The following is a 17,742-nucleotide window of genomic DNA, read 5'->3' as shown; positions in this document are numbered from 1 at the left end:
CGCCCCTGTAAATTTGTCTATATAGCCCAGGCTGCCCTGGAACTAGAGGCAATCCTCTGTCTGCAGCCTCCCAAGCATTAGGATCACAACAAAGCCCCACTCCTTTTCATTTTTTCTTTCTCTTCCTTTTTTTTTTTTTTTTTTTTTTTTTGAGATAGTTTCTCATGTAGACAAGGCTGGCCTCAAATTCCTTGTGTAGCTAGAGATGACTGTGAACTCCTGATCTGCCTGCCTTTACCACCCAAGTGCTGGCATTGCAGATGTCTGCCACTGTACATGATTTATGATGGTAGTACTCAGGACAGAGCCCAGAACTTGGTGTATGCTAGGCAAACAGACTGTCACCTACTGAGGCACAGCCTGCTCAGTCATCACTTTTCATACATTCTTTCCTTGTCTCTCTTGAGTCAGGGCCCTCCGAAGTTGGATGGTAGTCAGCAGAGTCATGTATTAGTTCTAACAAACAGTAGATAGCAAACATTGGCTATTATTATTGCTGTCAGTTTCCTCCAGGAGAACTCTTATTCATTCCTCAAAACCCTGTTTGGTCTCATCAAACATTCCACATAGATGGAGCTCTCAAAATGTAAGAGATATGATTTTTTTTTCAGTTCTCAATCAAAAGGCAAAGTGGAGCATCCAGATCGCCTCTGAGGTCCTTTAGCATCCAGCTCTTTTCTTTCCTCAACCTGAGCAGTTCCCAAGCTGTGGTTCTCAGGCCCTGCCTGTTCGGCTAAGGAGCGTGCAGACGCAAGCTGTGTCGATCCGAATCCAGCGCCAGCCCACTCGGCCCTGGGAGTCTGCAGTCAACGCCCGCACATAGGACTGCTTGGCCTTGCATTCGGAGAGCCAGTGCCTCCGGTCCACACCGCGACAACCCCCTCCGCCAACACCCGGGCCACCTTCCCCAGCGCTTTCGGCCTTGCAGCGCGTCTCGAAGAAGTACTGACGCAGGGGACTGCCACCTGCTGCAGGCACCTCGTCTAGCACCTCCACCTCTCGCCCACGCAAGTCCACAGCCGTCCGCCGGTCGGTCACCCAGCCACTCACTGCGTCGCACACTGCCAGCTCGCCCCGGCGGCTCGCGGGCGCAGTCTCACTCACACCACGCCGGCTGCGGTTGGCCGGGGTACCTGCCGGGTCCCCATAGGCTCCGGCCTCTAGCAGGAAGAGGAGCGGGGGGCCAGCAGGGGCGCCCCTTGACAGGGCCACGCGGGGAGACAGGAGGTCCCACTCAGGGGCCAGAAATGGGGGCAAGGTGGAGGATGGGGATTGGGGCTCCATGGGGACGCCGGGGAGGAGGAAAAGGAAGAGGATGAGAGACCAGGAGTAGTGAGGGAGCATGGCTTGCACACCTGAAGATGGAGAAAGGCTGTCGTTAGAGAAAGAAGACACCTGGGTAGTATAAGTCACACCCCCCCCCCACAGCGGCTCTCCGCATGGCCGACTGGGGGAGGATCCTAGGGGGCACCCTGTGTTCTAGAACTTGGGGAATGCTCAGCTTTTAGATTAATAATAACTATTCAGTTAGTGTGAACCAACAGCCAAAGCTGGGTGTGGTGATGGACCCCTGTAATCTCAGCACCTAGGAGGCAGAGGCAGGAAGATGGCCACACGTTTGATTTTGAGGTCAGGCCTATTTACACAATGAGTTCCACACCAGCCAGGGCTGTACAGTGAAACAAAGGAGAAGTGATTTCTACAGGGTCACAGCTAGCAAGTGGCATGGGTAAGATTTGGATTCTGGCCGGGTGTTGGTGGCGGACGCCTTTAATCCCAGCACTCGGGAGGCAGAGGCGGGAGGATCTCTGTGTCTCCAGAGCGAGTGCTAGGATAGGCTCCAAAGCTACACAGAGAAACCCTGTCTCGAAAAAAAAAACAAACGAAAAAGATTTGGATTCTGAGCAATGACATTTGGATGGATATATATATATATATATATATATATATATATATATATATATATATATATATCTCCCAGAGGAGCTTGCTGGGCCTTGATACCCCTGAGTGTGAGACTGACCCAGGTGCTGGGAGATGCTGGGAGGAAGGGAGATGGAGAGACTAGAACATTCTAGAAGCTGGGCCAGGGCTGGAAAGCAGCAGGTGAATGAATACCAGACCTGTCAGCAGCACCTCCACCTCCTAGGCACTCTGGGAGTGGGGGCCCCCAGGCTCTGTGGGGCCCCTGTGTAGGATACAGGTAGTCTCCTCCCTGACATCTCAGGAGAGGAAGGGGGCAACCACCTGTGGGAAGAAGGAAACCGGTTACATAGGCAGATGGGGGAAGGGCACGCCCCGCCCCCCATAAAAAGCCACCCTTTCCAATGTCTTTGAAAACCTAGGGTACCCTGGAGAAGACTCCAGGGTACATCCAGAGGCCCCTTCCCGGTGCAGGTGACAGCTCTGGAGGGATGGAAAGCAGATGGGGGGGCAGAAAGGAGTGGCAGGTGAGGCAACTGGAAGAGATTGCATCCCCTCCTCCCGTTCCTCCACCGGACGCGGCGGGGGTGGGGCTGGCCCGGACACCCGGGTCCCTGCCGGCCCACGCTCAGGGCTCTGGGTCCCTGAGGCTGCTTCCTGGAATGTTAGCTCCTCGCAGGACAGGCCAGGGCCCGCCCAAGACTCCGACTGCGCATACCTGGAGTGTCTGGCTGGCCAGGCTCCGAGATGGAGAATGGCAAGTGTGGAGTGTGAACAAGGGCAGAGGTTGACCACGCCAACACAGGAGTGCGGGTACCCGCTGCCGCCTCCTTTCTCAGACCCAGAGGTCCAAGGCCCCAGAACCATCCTCCCTCAGCCACGGTGTCCTGGTTCCCCAGGAGCCTCCTCCTGCAGACTAGGCTTCCTGGACTCCAGCTGCCTGCTCCCTCAGACCCACAGGTTCTGAGGTTACGGCCCCTCCTTCAAGGTGCTTATAGATGGGGACTCCCTGCTTCTCCATCTAGGAAAATTGGACTGGGGATCCCTACTCCTGAGTCGGTTGGAGGGGATCTGCTCCACCATTTGGACACTTCCGTCCTGCCTCAGTTTCCTCCGCCAAGCCCCGCCCCTGTCGGCCCCGCCCCCGCCCCTCCCTACCCGGGGGCTGGGCGACCTGGACGGCAGAATCCGCCAGAGGAGGCGCGGAGCTCTTACCTGGGGCGCCCTTCTCTGCTCCCCGGCTGTCCTTAGCGCCGCCGCGGCTCCTCCTCCGGCTCGCTGGCAGCTCGGACGCCCGCTGCTAGCCGGCTACTCGCCGTTTGAGCTTGGGAGGGCCTGGGTCTGGGAGGAGGCGGGGCGGCGCCCGACGGCGGAGGGAGGAGGGGCGGGGGATCCCGCCTAGCACGCGAGTGCCGGCACCTCGGAAGCCTGGCCTCGGGACTTGAGTTCCAGGAGACTAGGCTATAGCCCTCCTCCATCAGACACTGGAGTTCAGACCCCGCCCCTCCTCCCTCAGACCTAGGGGTGCAGACCCCAGGCCTCCTCCTCCAGACCTAAGGGTGCAAGCTCCAGCCCTCCTCCTTCAGACACAGGGATCCAGGCCCCAGCCTTTCCCTTCAGTCCCCGGTTCAGGTCTGGAATTGCTATGGTGTCTAGTGCAGGTTCCCACCCTCTGCTCCTGTCTCCCCTCTTGGATCTCCCTGCCAGACATTAGCCAGCTGGGCCTATGCAGTGATAAGGCCCAATGCCTAGAGACAGTGACTGTGGGGGCTCCCCCACACAGTCTTCTATCCTGGAATTTCCTGGCTGGGGACCAGGGAGTCTTAGGGCAGACAGAAAACTTCAAGGTAATTAGAGTGAGGAGAACATACATGGTGGGCTTTAAGAACTGTGGCCTGCCTATTCAAACAGTCAGGAAAGAGAAGAAAGAAGACAGAGAGGACAAAAACCCAGTCGAGGGAGGGAAACGGCCCAAGAAGTGGACCTGGGAAACAAAGGCGGGAGAGACCTCAAGCAGTGCCAGCATCACTGCAGCTGGATGGTCCCTTGGGTGGCAGGGCCCTTTGCTCTCCTATGCCCCTCTCTAGGACTCTGGCTCCCCTGGAGGGGGAGCTATATTTAGGAAGAAAGCTGACACTTACATTGAGGGGGGTCACCCAGCACCCATCCTCCCGACCTAAATTTAGCATGGCAAAGTGGCAAGAAGGGTGTCCCCGGATTAGGGTTTTCCCCTTAAATTGCCATCCCAGCCAGGGTGACTCAGAGCCCACTCCAGTTGTTTATTGGAGGTGGGAAGGGACACTTCCTAGCCTGAGTGTCCATCTGGGTCACCCTTGTGACCGTTCATTTTTTCCTGACACAGCCATCCCTGCCAAGGAATTAGGAGTCAAAGGAGAAGTCTGTAAAACGAAGAGGGAAGTTTTGTCTCTGTTCTTGGTCTCCTCTCCCTCCCCCTTCCTCCCCCTCCCTTCTCTCTTCTCTCTCTCTCCCCCCTGTCCTGGTCTCCTGCTTCTCTTCTGCTGGCTTGTATCTCCTCTCCAGGCCATGCTTCCTCTGCACCCATCATCTCTTCCGTGTATTCTGTGATTCAGTCTGTGTCCTACATCTCAGTCTTTGGTCTCTGGCCAGTCTCCTTTTCTTTTCTTTTCTTTTTTTTTTTAAAGATTTTATTTATTTATTATGTATACAACATTCTGCTTCCATGTATATCTGCACACCAGAAGAGGGCACCAGATCTCATAACAGATGGTTGTGAGCCACCATGTGGTTGCTGGGAATTGAACTCAGGACCTCTGGAAGAGCAGTCAGTGCTCTTAACCTCTGAGCCATCTCTTCAGACTGCCAGTCTCCATTTCTATGACTGAATGTGAGTCTATGTTAAAGTGAAGCAACCACCCTAAGATTCTGTCATGTCTGTCACATCATGCCGTGCCCACTATCCCTCCTTTCTCTTGTATGGCAAGATGGCTGGTGATAAAGAGGATCCTTTTCACATCTTCCCCTGATATCTGACACCTCAGAGGAGGCATATCCTCCCAGCAGCCCCCCTGAGATGCTTCACTCTCTGGTCTTAAGCAATAGTTCATATGACTGAAGCAGGTGACATCCTTATCAAAAATAACTCAACCAACACTGAGCACCATGAACAGGTTTTAATAAGTTAATGCCAGTCAAATTCCTTGAACTCTGTTAGTGATTGTAATCTCTCCTCTTCCCCAAAATTTCTCTCAATCCCAGAAGACTCCAAAAATATTTCTCTCTGTAGCCTAGGGTAATGTTGTTCCCTCTAATATCAGCTTCCCCCTATGAGATGCATGGCCTTGCCCACACTTTTAATCCTCAGCACTCCGGAGGCAGAAGCAGGAGGATCTCTGCGAGTTCAAAACCATCCAGGTCTACATACTCAGGTCTAGGATAGCTGGAGTTACACAGAAGGACCAACCCTGTCTCAAAGGACAAAACAAAAGGAGAAGACACAGGACCAGTGGCCTCCAGCAATGCCTGCACACCAGAAGCTGTGGGGGTGTCACAAGCAGGCCACCTGCTACCAGTCCTGGTGGCCCTATGACGTTCTGGGTGACCTTGGGGGACACCACAACATTTTACAGCCTTGGGTTTCTGCCCTAGGAAACATAGAGCACCTCCAGGAGTATGGTGACCTTCCTTGGCTGTGAGGGGTGCTGACGCCATGGCTTAGAGTCTGTTATGACTCAGAGAACAGAAAGGGTGACCCTTGGGCTCAAGGCTACCATGGTTTCTGCTCTCTCTCTCTCCCTCTCCTGTCTCTCTTCTCTTTAATACATCTTTGCCTCATCCTGCATGTCTGACATCCGCCACTCTGTGCCCATCCCTCACTCTTGGTTTCCTCTCTCTGGATCTCTCTTTCCCTTCCTCCTCCCTCTCCCCCTCTCCCCCCCCCTTCCCTTCTCTCCTCTCTAGATCTCTGTCTGCCTGTCATGTCTGGTCCAAGTGTTTTCCTTCCCTTGTGGCTCCAGTCTTAGAAACCCTACTACAGCTCAAGGCAGCATAAAGCTGGGCCCCAAATGAACAAGGTAAGTTGACTGCTAGTCCCCACAGAGCCTCTCCAGATGAATGGGGCAGGGGACCCAGGGAGGCAGAAATTACTGGCTCTACAGTGCATATCTCTGAGCAAGCTTGTTCAATAGGCCACCTATGTGCCCATGCTTGCTCCCTTACAGTTAGTTTTATCTGTGTTGTTTATCTTTGGGCCCTGATGCTACTACTTAACATGATCCTATGACCCTATGGCCCTCACATACACTCCCACGGGACTCAGATTGACACGAGTCAGCATGGTCCCATGAGACTAAAGAAGTCATCAGACTCAACTGTATGGCTATTAGGAGACTCACACTGTCACACAATTCCACACACATCAGCTCTGCATGGCTCTAAACAGATTCCAGCCCTATAACACTATACATCACAGAGAACTGTTATTTGGGTCCCTTACTCTCTGGATCTCTGCCTCCCTCCTTCTACCTCTTATACTCTAACACAGTTTTTCCCATCAGGACCCAGAGTGATCATATTCTGTCTGCAAGGCTCCAGAGCTCAAAGAACCCAAAATAACCTGGGTCCTAGAAGCACAAATCCATACACTCTTCTATGCCTCCCTACATAACTTCTGTATGTGCCTACGCAGCCACAAGATCACTCTTAACAATGGAGCCAACATGGCCCTAGGGGCCTCAAAGCCACATAACTGGTCATCATACACTTGAATGAGACCCCACATAGACCCAGGAAAGGCACAACTTATGACAGGCCTCTTTCAGTGCTACCCATAGGGGCCCCTGGAAGTTTGTACAACTGATGGGGAACCCCTGGACTCAACCCATATCCTGGTCATTCATGTCTACTTAAGGCCCCCCAGGAGACACCACGTGACACAAATCCACATCCAGTCTCTGTTCCTCAACCCAGCACGTGCCCTGCAGTCCCTCCCACCCCACTGCTTCCTGAAGGCCCCAGCCATGCCTCACACCTCGGTCACCATGTGTTTTCCAGCAGGGGGCCAGAGTGGTGGTAGGAGTTCCGGCACCTCAGTGTCCACTAGCCCCCCATTAGCTTTGCCCTCCAGTGTGACGCAGGGCTGTGTGTCCACATGGCTGTACATCCCTGCCTCTTCACCCTCTGTCTCCCGATGGTAAAAGTAGCTAAAGTTGGAGACGATGACAGGTACGGGCAGAGAAATGGTGAGCACCCCCGCAATGGCACACAGAGAGCCCACGATCTTGCCACCCACAGTGACGGGTGCCATGTCTCCGTAGCCAACTGTGGTCATAGTGACCACTGCCCACCAGAAGGACTCCGGGATGCTGGTGAAATGGGTGTCCACCCGGTCTACTTCAGCAAAGTAGACTGCACTGGAGAAGAGGACCACACCGATGAAGAGGAAGAAGATGAGGAGGCCTAGCTCACGCATAGAGGCCCGAAGCGTCTGACCCAAGATCTGTAGGCCCTTCGAATGCCTGGATAGCTTGAAGATACGGAAAACTCGTACCAATCGGATGACCCTTAGGATGGCCAGGGACATAGCTGGCTGACCTACACCCCGCTGCCGGGCTAGCTCTGTGCCCAGTGCCACAAAGTAAGGCAGGATGGCCACGAAGTCGATAAGGTTCATCACATTCTTGAAAAATATGGCTTTGCTTGGGCAGGCCACCAGACGCACCAGCAGCTCAAAGGAGAACCAGCAGATACATAGGGTCTCCACCACAAAGAACGGATCACTGAAGGGCAGACGGGAAGGAGCACCTGGCATGGAGCTGGAACCATTCAGCCGAGCGAGGAACTGCAGAGGGGACAGAAAGGGGTTACAGAAACAGGCCAACACCCTTAGTCACTGTCAGTTTCAAAGTACCAGTTCCCAAGGATCCGACTGTCCTATACAACCCAGGACCCTAGGAGCTGTCTTTGGATAGCCAACTTTCTGCTCTTCAGACCTACATACAAAAATGTCGTGTCTCCTGGGCCTGGTGATACAAGCCTGTCATTCCATACTCAGGAGACTGATGCAGGAGAAGTAAATTCAAGGCAGAGCTAGTGAAATTCCATCTTAAAATAAAAAGTGAGGGGCTGGAGAGATGGCTCAGCAGTTGAGAGCACTGGATGCTCCTCTAGAGGACCTGGGTCAATTCCCAACACACACATGGCAGCTCACAACTGTCTGTAATTTCAGTTTAGGGGGTCCATGGCACCAGACATGCATGTGGTGGACATATCTGTGCATGCAGGAAAATGCCCATACACATAAAATAAAATAATGTTTAAAAATACATTAAAAAATAAAGAGGGCAGCCGGGCATTGGTGGCGCACACCTTTAATCCCAGCACTTGGGAGGCAGAGGCAGGTGGATCTATATGAGTTTGAGGCCAGCCTGGTCTCCACAGCAAGTGCCAGGATAGGCTCCAAAGCTACACAGAGAAACCCTGTCTGGAAAAAAATAAAGTGAAGAGGGCTGGGATGTAGTTCAATGACACAGTCCCTGCTTAGAACCCCTCTAAGAAGGGTTAGGGGTGTAGGGGTGTGGATCGGTGATAATGTTCCTGACTAGAATCCCCCAGTGAGGGGCTGGTGGTGTGGTTCAAGCATTATCCAATGAGGGTCTGGGGGCTTGGATCAGTGAGAGTATCTGCCTAATGTCCTAGATTCCACCACAGTACATCAAAAATTAAAACAAGGCCAGGAGCCATAGAACGCACTTTCAGCCATAGAACTCAGAAGGCAGAAACAGTTGGATCTTTGTGAGTTTAAGTCCATTCTTGGTCTATATAGCAAGTTCCAGACCACCCTGGGCTACATAATGAGACCCTTATAACTTATTTTTCCCATATTAATATTTTTTTAGTAATTAAACCAAAATACAGCCTCTTTCACTGGTGGGAACTCCTGATCTTATGGTTGTTCGGGGAGAACCATTCCTTCCGGTATTTTGCCCACTCCCCAGTGTTGAATCACCAAGGCGGTGCTCTGCTCTGGCTCTACCTTCCGCTGCATGCCTCATCTTTCCCGTTGTCTTCAACCCAGCCCAGACTATAATGGTTCAGAATGGTTATATATTTTGCGGTATGGCCCTCAGCTCCACCCCCCAGCCTGATTCTGTGCAAATTGCCGCTCAGTCCCACACAGCAACCTGCCATGCTCAGCTCCAGCTCCTTCACTGTTGGCCCTGGCCTGATAGTTCATCTTTCCTATCTCTCTGCCAGATGCACAGACACTGCAGTCTCTTTGATCCCACATGCTCATTTCACACTGTTAGAGACGGACCTCGGGGCCTTGCACATGCGTGGCAAACTGTTCTCCATTGTTCTCCAGCCCCTCACTAATGGATTTTTAGCAGGAGCTCTACACCGAGCCAAGATCCAAGTTCCTCTAGGCAGAGACTCAACCACACCCCTCACTGGGCTACTTTTTTTTTTGGTCTTTCGAGACAGGGTTTCTCTGTGTGGTTTTGGAGCCTACCCTGGCGCTCGCTCTGGAGACCAGGCTGGCCTCGAACTCACAGAGATCCGCCTGCCTCTGCCTCCCGAGTGCTGGGATTAAAGGCCTGCACCACCAACGCCCGGCTTTTGGGCGACTCTTTAAACTTATTTATTTTATGTGATTGGGTGGTTTGCCTGCATGTATGTCTATGCACCACGTGTGTGCCTTGGTGTTCAAGGAACCCAGAAGCCGGCATCAGATCCCAAGGAACTGGAGTTTCAGATGGTTGTGAGTCACCATGTGGGTGCTGGGAATTGAATCTAGGTCCACAGTCAGTGCTTTAAACGGCTGAGCCGTCTCTCCAGGTCCCTCTCAGTGTGGTGGTAGGCAGCAGCTCTCCACTGAGTCCCACAAACCCCAACCCTTCACTTTGTGACCATGCAGAAGATCTACCACTGAGCACATCCCAGTCCCTCACTGAGCAGATTGTCTACCTCTGAGCCACAACCTCAGTCACTGCTAGGTTGTTTCGAGGCAGGGCCTTATACAGTAACCCATACTGGCCTTTAACTCGTGGCAATCCCCCTGTCTCGGTCTCCTGAGTGTTGGGATTCACATATGAAGCAGCACAGCTTGCTTCTGCGATTTTTAGTGCCCCTGGCCGCACCTTCTGACTGGCCAGGTCTTCCAAGGCCCCGCCCCGGCCCTCCCGAAATCCCCGCCCCTCACCGGGCCAGTGGCAGCCGCCAGCGGCGCGAGCCCCGGGTCATCGCGGTCGTCGCGGAAGTCTGGCAGCGTCTCGAGGCAAAAGACCACGATGGAGACCAGGATGACGAGCACTGAGACCACGGCGAGCACTCGCGCAGCCTGCGAGCTCTCGGGGAACTCAAAGAGCAGCCAGAGCTGGCGCGCAAAGGCGTGGCGCGGCAGCGGCCGTTCTGGAGGCACCGCGCAGCCCTCGTCCTCCCGCAGCCGTGCCAACGCCGCGGCGCCCAGCCCGTAGAAGGACACCTCCTCCAGGAAGACGTCGAGCGGCACGTGCGCCGGCCGTCTCAGCCGCCCGCCGGACTGGTAGTAGTAGAGCACCGCGTCGAAGCTTGGTCGGTGTCGGTCGAAGAAGTACTCGCGGCGCGCGCCGTCGTAGAAGCGGCTGCGGCGTACCGGGTCCCCCAGCAGCGTATCCGGGAAGCGGCCGAGCGTGCGCGCACGGGTCTCGAAGCGCAGCCCAGCCACGTTGAGCACCAGCCGCTCGCAGCAGCCGCAGGGCGGCGGGCACCGCGGCTCCATGGCGCGCACAGCCCGGACGACCGGCGGACGGACTTGTGGCCCCGACGCCCGGCCCCGGTGCCGCAGCCGCCCCAGCCGGGTGTCCGGTGTCCGCGCGTAAAAATAGCACGGAAAGTCCGGCCAGGGCGAGGGGGAGGGGGCGGCGTGACCCCGCGGGGCGCAGGGCGCCCTCTGCTGTTGCCACTTCTGCTTCTCCCACGGCCACCCCCGGTTCCGTGGGTTCCGTGAACCTTCCCTTATAGTCATCTTCATTTGTTTGGCTTTTGGTTTCATGACATAGGATCTTATGTCGCCCAAAGTGGCCTAGGACTCTGTTTATCTGAAATGACCTTGAATTTATGCGCCCCCCCTCCCCGCCTCCACCTCCCAAATGCTGGGATTATAGGTGTATGCCATCACGGCTATTTATTTGTTGTTTAGACAGTCTTCTCAGTTTGTAACTTAAGCTGACCGCGAACTCGTGGCCATCCTCCTGCCTCATCCTTCGGATTGCTGGGATGACAGTCACGAGTCATGGCGTCTATCTGCAGTTTCCATCTCTCCATCTCTAGTCTGTCCTCCTCGGCTATTGCGTTGGGGGGTGGTATCCGCTTTACCAGTCGCCGCTCATATCTATCCCTCTGGCTAGGAGCTCTGTATCTCTCTGCCTTTTATTATTCTACTTTTTATTGACACCGAGTCAGGCTGGTCTCAGTCTTGCAATACTCTTGCCTCTGCCTCCCAACAGCTGGAATGACAGATGTGTACCACCACGCCTGGATTCGTTGCTGCCTTTCTTTTTTTGCCTAGTATTTCTCAAAGAATATCTGTGTGTCTGGAGTCATGTGTGTTTATTTCCTTTGCATCTCTAACCATCACTCCCAAGGAGCTCTGGGGCAGCAACCCGGGTGCTTGCCGAATTCTCATGGCCTCTTCTGCAACTGTTCACAGTTGCGTCTGTGCTCCGGATGGCTCCCTAGACGCTCAGAGCACCAGAGTTTGAACTTAGAATTTCTGCGTTTTGAGATTAATAAGGAACGCCTAGGCTGAAGCTAAGAATGGCGACAGAGGAGGCCTGGCTTGCAGGGAAGGGTCTGGAGTCGGCGGGGAGATGGGCAGGGTCACTGTCAGGAGCCGAAGGGCAGACAGAGGATGGGCTTCCAGCCACCGGTGTCTAATGACACAGGGTAAAAAATAGTCTCGTCTGATGGGGTAGGGAGGTAAAGGGCTTTGATACCTAGTCAACTATCAGGGAAAGGTATCCTGCACGCCCTCTGCTGGCGGGACGGAGACATGCACCAAAAGATGCAATTCCTAACTAAACCCAGCTTTATTTATGTCTGTCTTTCTGGGACTCACAGAGATCCTCCTGCCTCTGCCCCCCACCTCCCAAAAAGTCAGTTATGAGACTATGTGTGCTGTCACACGCTTTTAATACTAGCACTCATGAGGCAGAGACAAGCAGACCTCTGGGTTTGTGGCCAGCCGGATCTACTCATCAAGTTCCACAGTGAGACCGTGTATTAAAAAAACTGGTCATGGCAGCGCTGGGAAGAGAGAGATAGGAGGATCCCTTGACTTGCTGGCCAGCCAGTGTAGCTGAGTCTGTGGGCTCCAGTTCAGTGAGAGAAACTGTCTCCAAATAATGTGGAGAGTAAGAGAGGACATTCAGTGTCCACCTCTGACTAGAGAAGAGCCCTACCATTGAGCTATTTTTCCAGTCCTTTCTTTTTGTTTGTTTTGTTTTGTGTTGAGACGAAATCTTGCTAAGTTTCCTAGGCTGATTTTGAACTCATTCTGTGGGCTTTGAACTGGCAATCCTCTAGCCTCACTCAAGAGTGGCTGGGATAATAACTTGCATCTCAAGGCTCAGCCGTCTCCTTCCCCAGTGTGTCTTTAGCTCTTCATTGCCACCATTTGAAGATGCTGTGTGTTAAACCCGACCCTCGTGAATTCTCTCACATTCTCTACACTTTTTGGGGTGGGTGTCTGGGGAGCTGAAATGACATTAGAACACTTCATCACCCATGTTATCTGGGGTGGAGAGATGGCTCAGCAGTTAAGAGCACTGGCTGCTTTTCCAGAGGACCTGGGTTCATTCCCAGCACCTACATGGCAGCGGATTTGACACCCCCACACCAATGCACATAAAATAAAGTTAAATAAATTCTTATTATTATTATTATATTATTATTATTATTTATTTGGTTTTTCGAGACAGGGTTTCTCTATTTAGCTTTGGAGCCTATCCTGGCATTCGCTCTGGAGACCAGGCTGGCCTCGAACTCACAGCAATCAGCCTGCCTCTGCCTGCCGAGTGCTGGGATTAAAGGCGTGTGCCACCAACGTCCGGCAATAAATTATTAATTTTTATTTGTTATTTATTTATTTTTTTGTTTTTTTCGAGGCAGGGTTTCTCTTGTGGCTTTGGAGGTTGTCCTGGAACTAGCTCTTGTAGACCAAGCTGGTCTCAAACTCACAGAGACCCACCTGCCTCTGCCTCCCCAGTGCTGGGACTAAAGGCTGAGCCATCAACACCAGGCTAATAAATTTTTTTTAAGGTCCATGTTACTATTTGCCATTGTTGGGGTGCACTGTGTAGTGCGGGTGGGTTTTTTGTTTTTGTTTTGTTTTATAGAAGTACTTTGACCTTGAAGAATCCTTGTGGAAACAGTGATTGTTTTGCTGAAGGGTCATTACAGCCATCTGATGACTTTGGTCACAGGACACCTCAGGCACACCTGAGGCTCTTGTATCATTATGTATTACAGGCGATACCAAATAAAGAATTAATCCTGGAGGCATGTGATACTTTCCTTTAGTAAGACATGTAAATTAGATTAGGGACCTTTGTATGAGGAAATACTTTGTGTAACTTTCAATAAATACATCCTTATACAGCTGTTCAGGGTTCAGTCCATCAGAAGAGGCTGGACCTTCCTGCTATTGCCTTAAGATTTCATCTTGGAGTGCCTTCTTCCTTCAATAGACCTGCGCTACACAGTGCACCCCGACTGACATGATGCTTCTCTTCTCAAAGGTTGGAGTAAGAAACTTGTCCTGTACAGACTCAGACCATGGCCCTGCCCAATTCTATTAGAAGGTGTGATCTGTTTAGAGGAATTATGTCACTGGGGGGTGGGCATTGAGGTTTCAGAAGCTGGTGCTAGGCTTAGTGACTCATTATCTCTTCCTGTTGCCTGAGAAACCAGATGTAGGACTCTACTCCCTCTCCAGCACCATGTCTGCCTGTATGCCGCCATGCTTCCTGCCATGACAATAATGGAATAAACCTATGGAACTGTAAACCAGCCCCCCAGTTGTTTTCCTTTATAAGAGTTGCTATGGAGCCAGGTGTTGGCGCACACCTTTAGTCCCAGCAGTCTGGAAACAGAGGCAGGTGGATCTCTGTGAGTTCGAGACCAGCCTGGTCTACAGAGAGAGTTCCAGGACAGCCTCCAAAGCCACAGAGAAACCCTGTCTTGAGTCCCCTCCCCCACCAAAAGAGAGAATTGCTGTGGTAATGGAATCTCTTCACAGCAATAGAACTCTGGCTAAAACAGCTGGGATCCTTGCTGCTAGTTCTATGTCTACAATGTGGAAGCAAATGTCCATCCCCTAATCACTGGTTTTATGGTGGAAGCTTTGCCCCAGCCCCTGGCATCCAAAGAGTCTGGGATGTTATGGTGGAGGTTTTACCCAAGTCCCCTCCCCCACCTCCCTCCAAACGCTGATGCTCTCAGAAAGCCTGCCAAATGATGGCCCCTCCCTCAGAGATACTCAAAACAACTCCCACAGGGTATTTAAAGTGTCCCCCAGAGAACAGACTTGTGGCTTTTCCAGTTTCCCATTCCTGTCTCCTCAAGGCCATCCGGGAGCATTGTCTCCATTAAATGTGGGCTTGGATTCCTGCATCGGCAGAGAGGCTTATTGGGGTGTAGAAACTTTTCAACTGGGACCTTAGACTATTACTTCATATGGAAAATAGACTATGAAATGCTTAAGTGAAGGCTTAAGTGAGTTGGGGAATGTTGTCCTGGTTACCTGGATAGTTATTGATATTTATGAGCGAACAGCAGAAAGCTGGATATGTGTGTGCTTGATGATCAAGCATTGGACTAGAATCCCCAGTGGCTGGTGTTGTGATTATTTACAACGTTTTGTAATCTTAGCATTTAAAAGGCCTTAGGTTCCATCTTTAGTACCCAAAATAACTACTAAATAGGTAAGATTAAAAATTGTTTTAAGAGCCAGGTGGAGTGCCTACCAATAAAGTATCAGGAAGAACACAGGACTGAAGGTTTGAGGCCAGCCTGAGTTATATAGAGAGATCCTGAGTGATGGCTCCCAGAGGTCTGGAGTTCTGTTCCCAGGACTCAGTGGAGATGGTTCACAACCACCTTTAACTCCAGATACTGAGCACTCACACCCTCTTCTGGCCTCTTCCAATAGCCATACTTACGTGCATATATCCACCAATACACACACACACACACACACACACACACACACACACACACACACACCACACACACCTTGTATGAGTATCTGCATGTATGACTTTATACAGACATAAAGAAGAGGCCCTCAGAGTCCATTGTAGGTGACCGTGAGCCACCTGTGGTTGTGGTTGCTGAGCTGGGAATTGAACTCAAGACCTCTTAAAGAACAGCCAGCTCCATAAAAATCCAGTTCTTCAACAGCCTTCATTCAGTTCCAAAAATTATGCTATGCTTAAATGAAAAACAAAATTGACATTAGTGTAATCCAGATGTCTAACTTTTCAACACTACTGTCTGAGTCCAGGAGCTGCCTGTCTCTTCTCCCTTTCCCCCGAGCACTAGGAATACAAACAAGTTCTGCTACATCCAGCTTTTTTGTTTATTTGTTTAATTTGCAACCTGCCCTGGAATTTTTGCTGTAGACCAGGCTGGCCTTGAACTCACATAGAACCTGTCTCTGCCTCCCAAGTGCTGGGACTAAAGGTGTGCACCACCACTACCCAGTTTACATCCAGCTTTTTACGTGATTATTGTGGATCAGAACTCAGTTCCTAATATTGTTTGGTATAGATACTTGAGACACTGAACTGTTTTATCTATTGAAGCAAAGGCTGGGCTCATAAGGGCTGTCTGGGCTGACCTTGAACTGTGTAGCTCAGACTGATGGCAAACTTTTAGCCTTCCTCTCTCCATCTTGCCAGCCCTAGGATTACAGGCATGCACCCCACAGCCAGTTTACCAGGTGTCTTAACATTGAAATCTGGAACCCATTCCAACCTAGTCCCTTTCCCCAACTTCAACCTGTCACATCAAGGGCTCTGTCAATAACCAGTGGCTTCAGATACAAAGATAGGAGTTGTGCTGATTATAGAGGGAAGGTGAACTACATTTAAAAACATTTCAACTTATTTTGAAATAGTTTTTAAATTATTTTTGCTATTGTCATGTGTGTGGGTGTTTTGCTTGCATGTATGTCTGTACACAACGTATATGCGTGTTACTTGTGGATGCCAGAGGATGGCACTGGGGTCCCCTGGACTGGAGTTACAGATAGGTGTGAGCCCCACATGAATCCTGGGGTCCCCTGGGACTGGAGTTACAGACAGGTGTGAACCCCACACGAATCCTGGGAATCAAACCCAGGTCCTGTGTAAGAGTAGCCAGTGCTCTTAACTGCTGAACCAACTTTCCAGCCCCTTGTTCTGGTTTTGGAGGATTTTTGTTTTGTTTTTGAGACAGGGTAGATCAGACTGGAATTATACTCTCCATTCTCAGCGACCCTATACTAGGAATACCTGTGTGAGACACTGAGCCCAGTTTAAGGGCTTTTTAAGAATCATGTCTTGGGGACAGAACCAAATCTTCCAGCGTGCCTGGCAAGTGCTCTGCTACTGCTTCACACCCTGCCCGCTGTCTCCTTGCCCCAATGCTTTTTGTTTGGAGGTAAAGTCTTACAAACCTGTTTGATGGGACCATATTTTACATGAAAATAAAACATTCCTGGATCATTTGCCAAAATATGATTAGGAGCGACATAAAATTCTGTTTCACTTTCTATTTACTTATTTTTTAAGACAGGGTCTCACTATGTAATTAGCTGTCTAGCAACTCCCTACGGAGAGACCAGACTGGCCTTGAATTCACAGACTCGCCTGCCTCTGCCTCTCCTGTATTGGGATTAAAGGTGTGTTTGTGTTTTGAGACATCTTTTTAAAAAAATATGTATATGTGGGGGCACCTGAGTGCGGGTGCTGATGGGAGCCAGAAAAAGGTAGCAGGTGTTTGTGGGCCACCATTGTGGGTGCTGGGAAGGAGACTCTTGACTTCTGCAAGAACAGCCACACTTTCAACCTCTAAATCATCTTTCCAGTCCCAAGACTGAGTCCTGTATAGCTCAAGCCAGCTTGAGCCCCTAATCATCCTACCTCCACTTTCAAAGTTCTGGGATTATAGGCTGCCAGGGAACACAAGCCTCTTGCTGGAAGTTTGTGGTTCTATAGAAGAGTTCTTGTTTCTCAGAGGACCTGTGCACAGTATTGAAGGCTGAAGTGCCACTGCAATTTACTCTCAGATATCCAAGAAAAGAATTGTGTCAGGCTGGAGCCATGTCTCAGTGGTTAAAATTGGCTGCTACTCTCAAAGCAGACCTGAGTTTGGTTCCCAACACCCAGATCAGGTAACAAACAATGTCTGTAACTAAAGTCCAGAAGATCCAATGCCTTCTTCTGGCCTCCTTGGGCACCTGTACACTAACAGACATACGAAAATAAAAACAACCAGGCAGTAACAATGAGTTGGAGATCAGCCTTCACTAGAGCAAGACCTGAGTTGGCAGAGTGATTAGATTACCCAGCATGCAAGGAAGCCCTGAGCTCAGGATGAAGAGATGGCATCACTTTCCCAGAGGACCTGACTTCAGGTGCTAGCACCCAATATGAGAGGCCTGGAACAACATATAACACCAGCTCCCAAGGGCTACACCTTTTTCTAACCCCTGGGGGCACCTGTAACCATGTGCACACCCCCACCACAGACTGACAGAAAAGACACACAATTAAGAAAACACAACCCTGCTGGGTATGGTGGCACGCCCATTTAATC

At 51.3% G+C, this 17,742-nt stretch overlaps 2 protein-coding genes across 2 annotated transcripts; both read right to left on the bottom strand.

The window, feature by feature from the left end:
- Positions 1–7: 7 nt before the first annotated feature.
- On the bottom strand, positions 8–2,775 carry LOC113836309 (neurotrophin-4). The gene is made up of 3 exons (XM_027420634.2): positions 2,642–2,775; positions 2,124–2,247; positions 8–1,355 (listed from the first exon to the last, which is right to left on the bottom strand). The coding sequence occupies exon 3, from the start codon at positions 1,342–1,344 to the stop codon at positions 715–717; it is 630 nt and encodes a 209-aa protein (XP_027276435.1). The 5' UTR covers positions 1,345–1,355; positions 2,124–2,247; positions 2,642–2,775; the 3' UTR covers positions 8–714.
- Positions 2,776–6,925: 4,150 nt separating this feature from the next.
- Kcna7 (potassium voltage-gated channel subfamily A member 7) lies at positions 6,926–10,763 on the bottom strand. Its single transcript, XM_027420637.2, has 2 exons — positions 10,103–10,763; positions 6,926–7,741 (listed from the first exon to the last, which is right to left on the bottom strand). Exons 1-2 carry the CDS (start codon positions 10,658–10,660, stop codon positions 6,926–6,928), a joined length of 1,374 nt encoding a protein of 457 aa, XP_027276438.2. The 5' UTR covers positions 10,661–10,763.
- Positions 10,764–17,742: the final 6,979 nt, after the last annotated feature.

This window comes from Cricetulus griseus, chromosome 6 (assembly GCF_003668045.3).
Source record: "Cricetulus griseus strain 17A/GY chromosome 6, alternate assembly CriGri-PICRH-1.0, whole genome shotgun sequence".
NCBI classification, from domain to species: Eukaryota; Metazoa; Chordata; class Mammalia; order Rodentia; family Cricetidae; genus Cricetulus; species Cricetulus griseus.
Note: the sequence above shows the minus strand (reverse complement) of the source record. Positions and strands in the feature narration are given on the sequence as shown.

What these genes read in the sequence shown, in the direction of transcription:
- Kcna7 (XM_027420637.2), bottom strand. Translation starts at nt 10,660, where the DNA reads ATGGAGCCGCGGTGCCCGCCGCCCTGCGGCTGCTGCGAGCGGCTGGTG. An exon ending in TGGCGGCTGCCACTGGCCCG is followed by an intron (nt 7,742 to 10,102) that starts GTGAGGGGCGGG and finishes TCCCCTCTGCAG; the next exon opens with TTCCTCGCTCGGCTGAATGG.
- LOC113836309 (XM_027420634.2), bottom strand. Translation starts at nt 1,344, where the DNA reads ATGCTCCCTCACTACTCCTGGTCTCTCATCCTCTTCCTTTTCCTCCTC.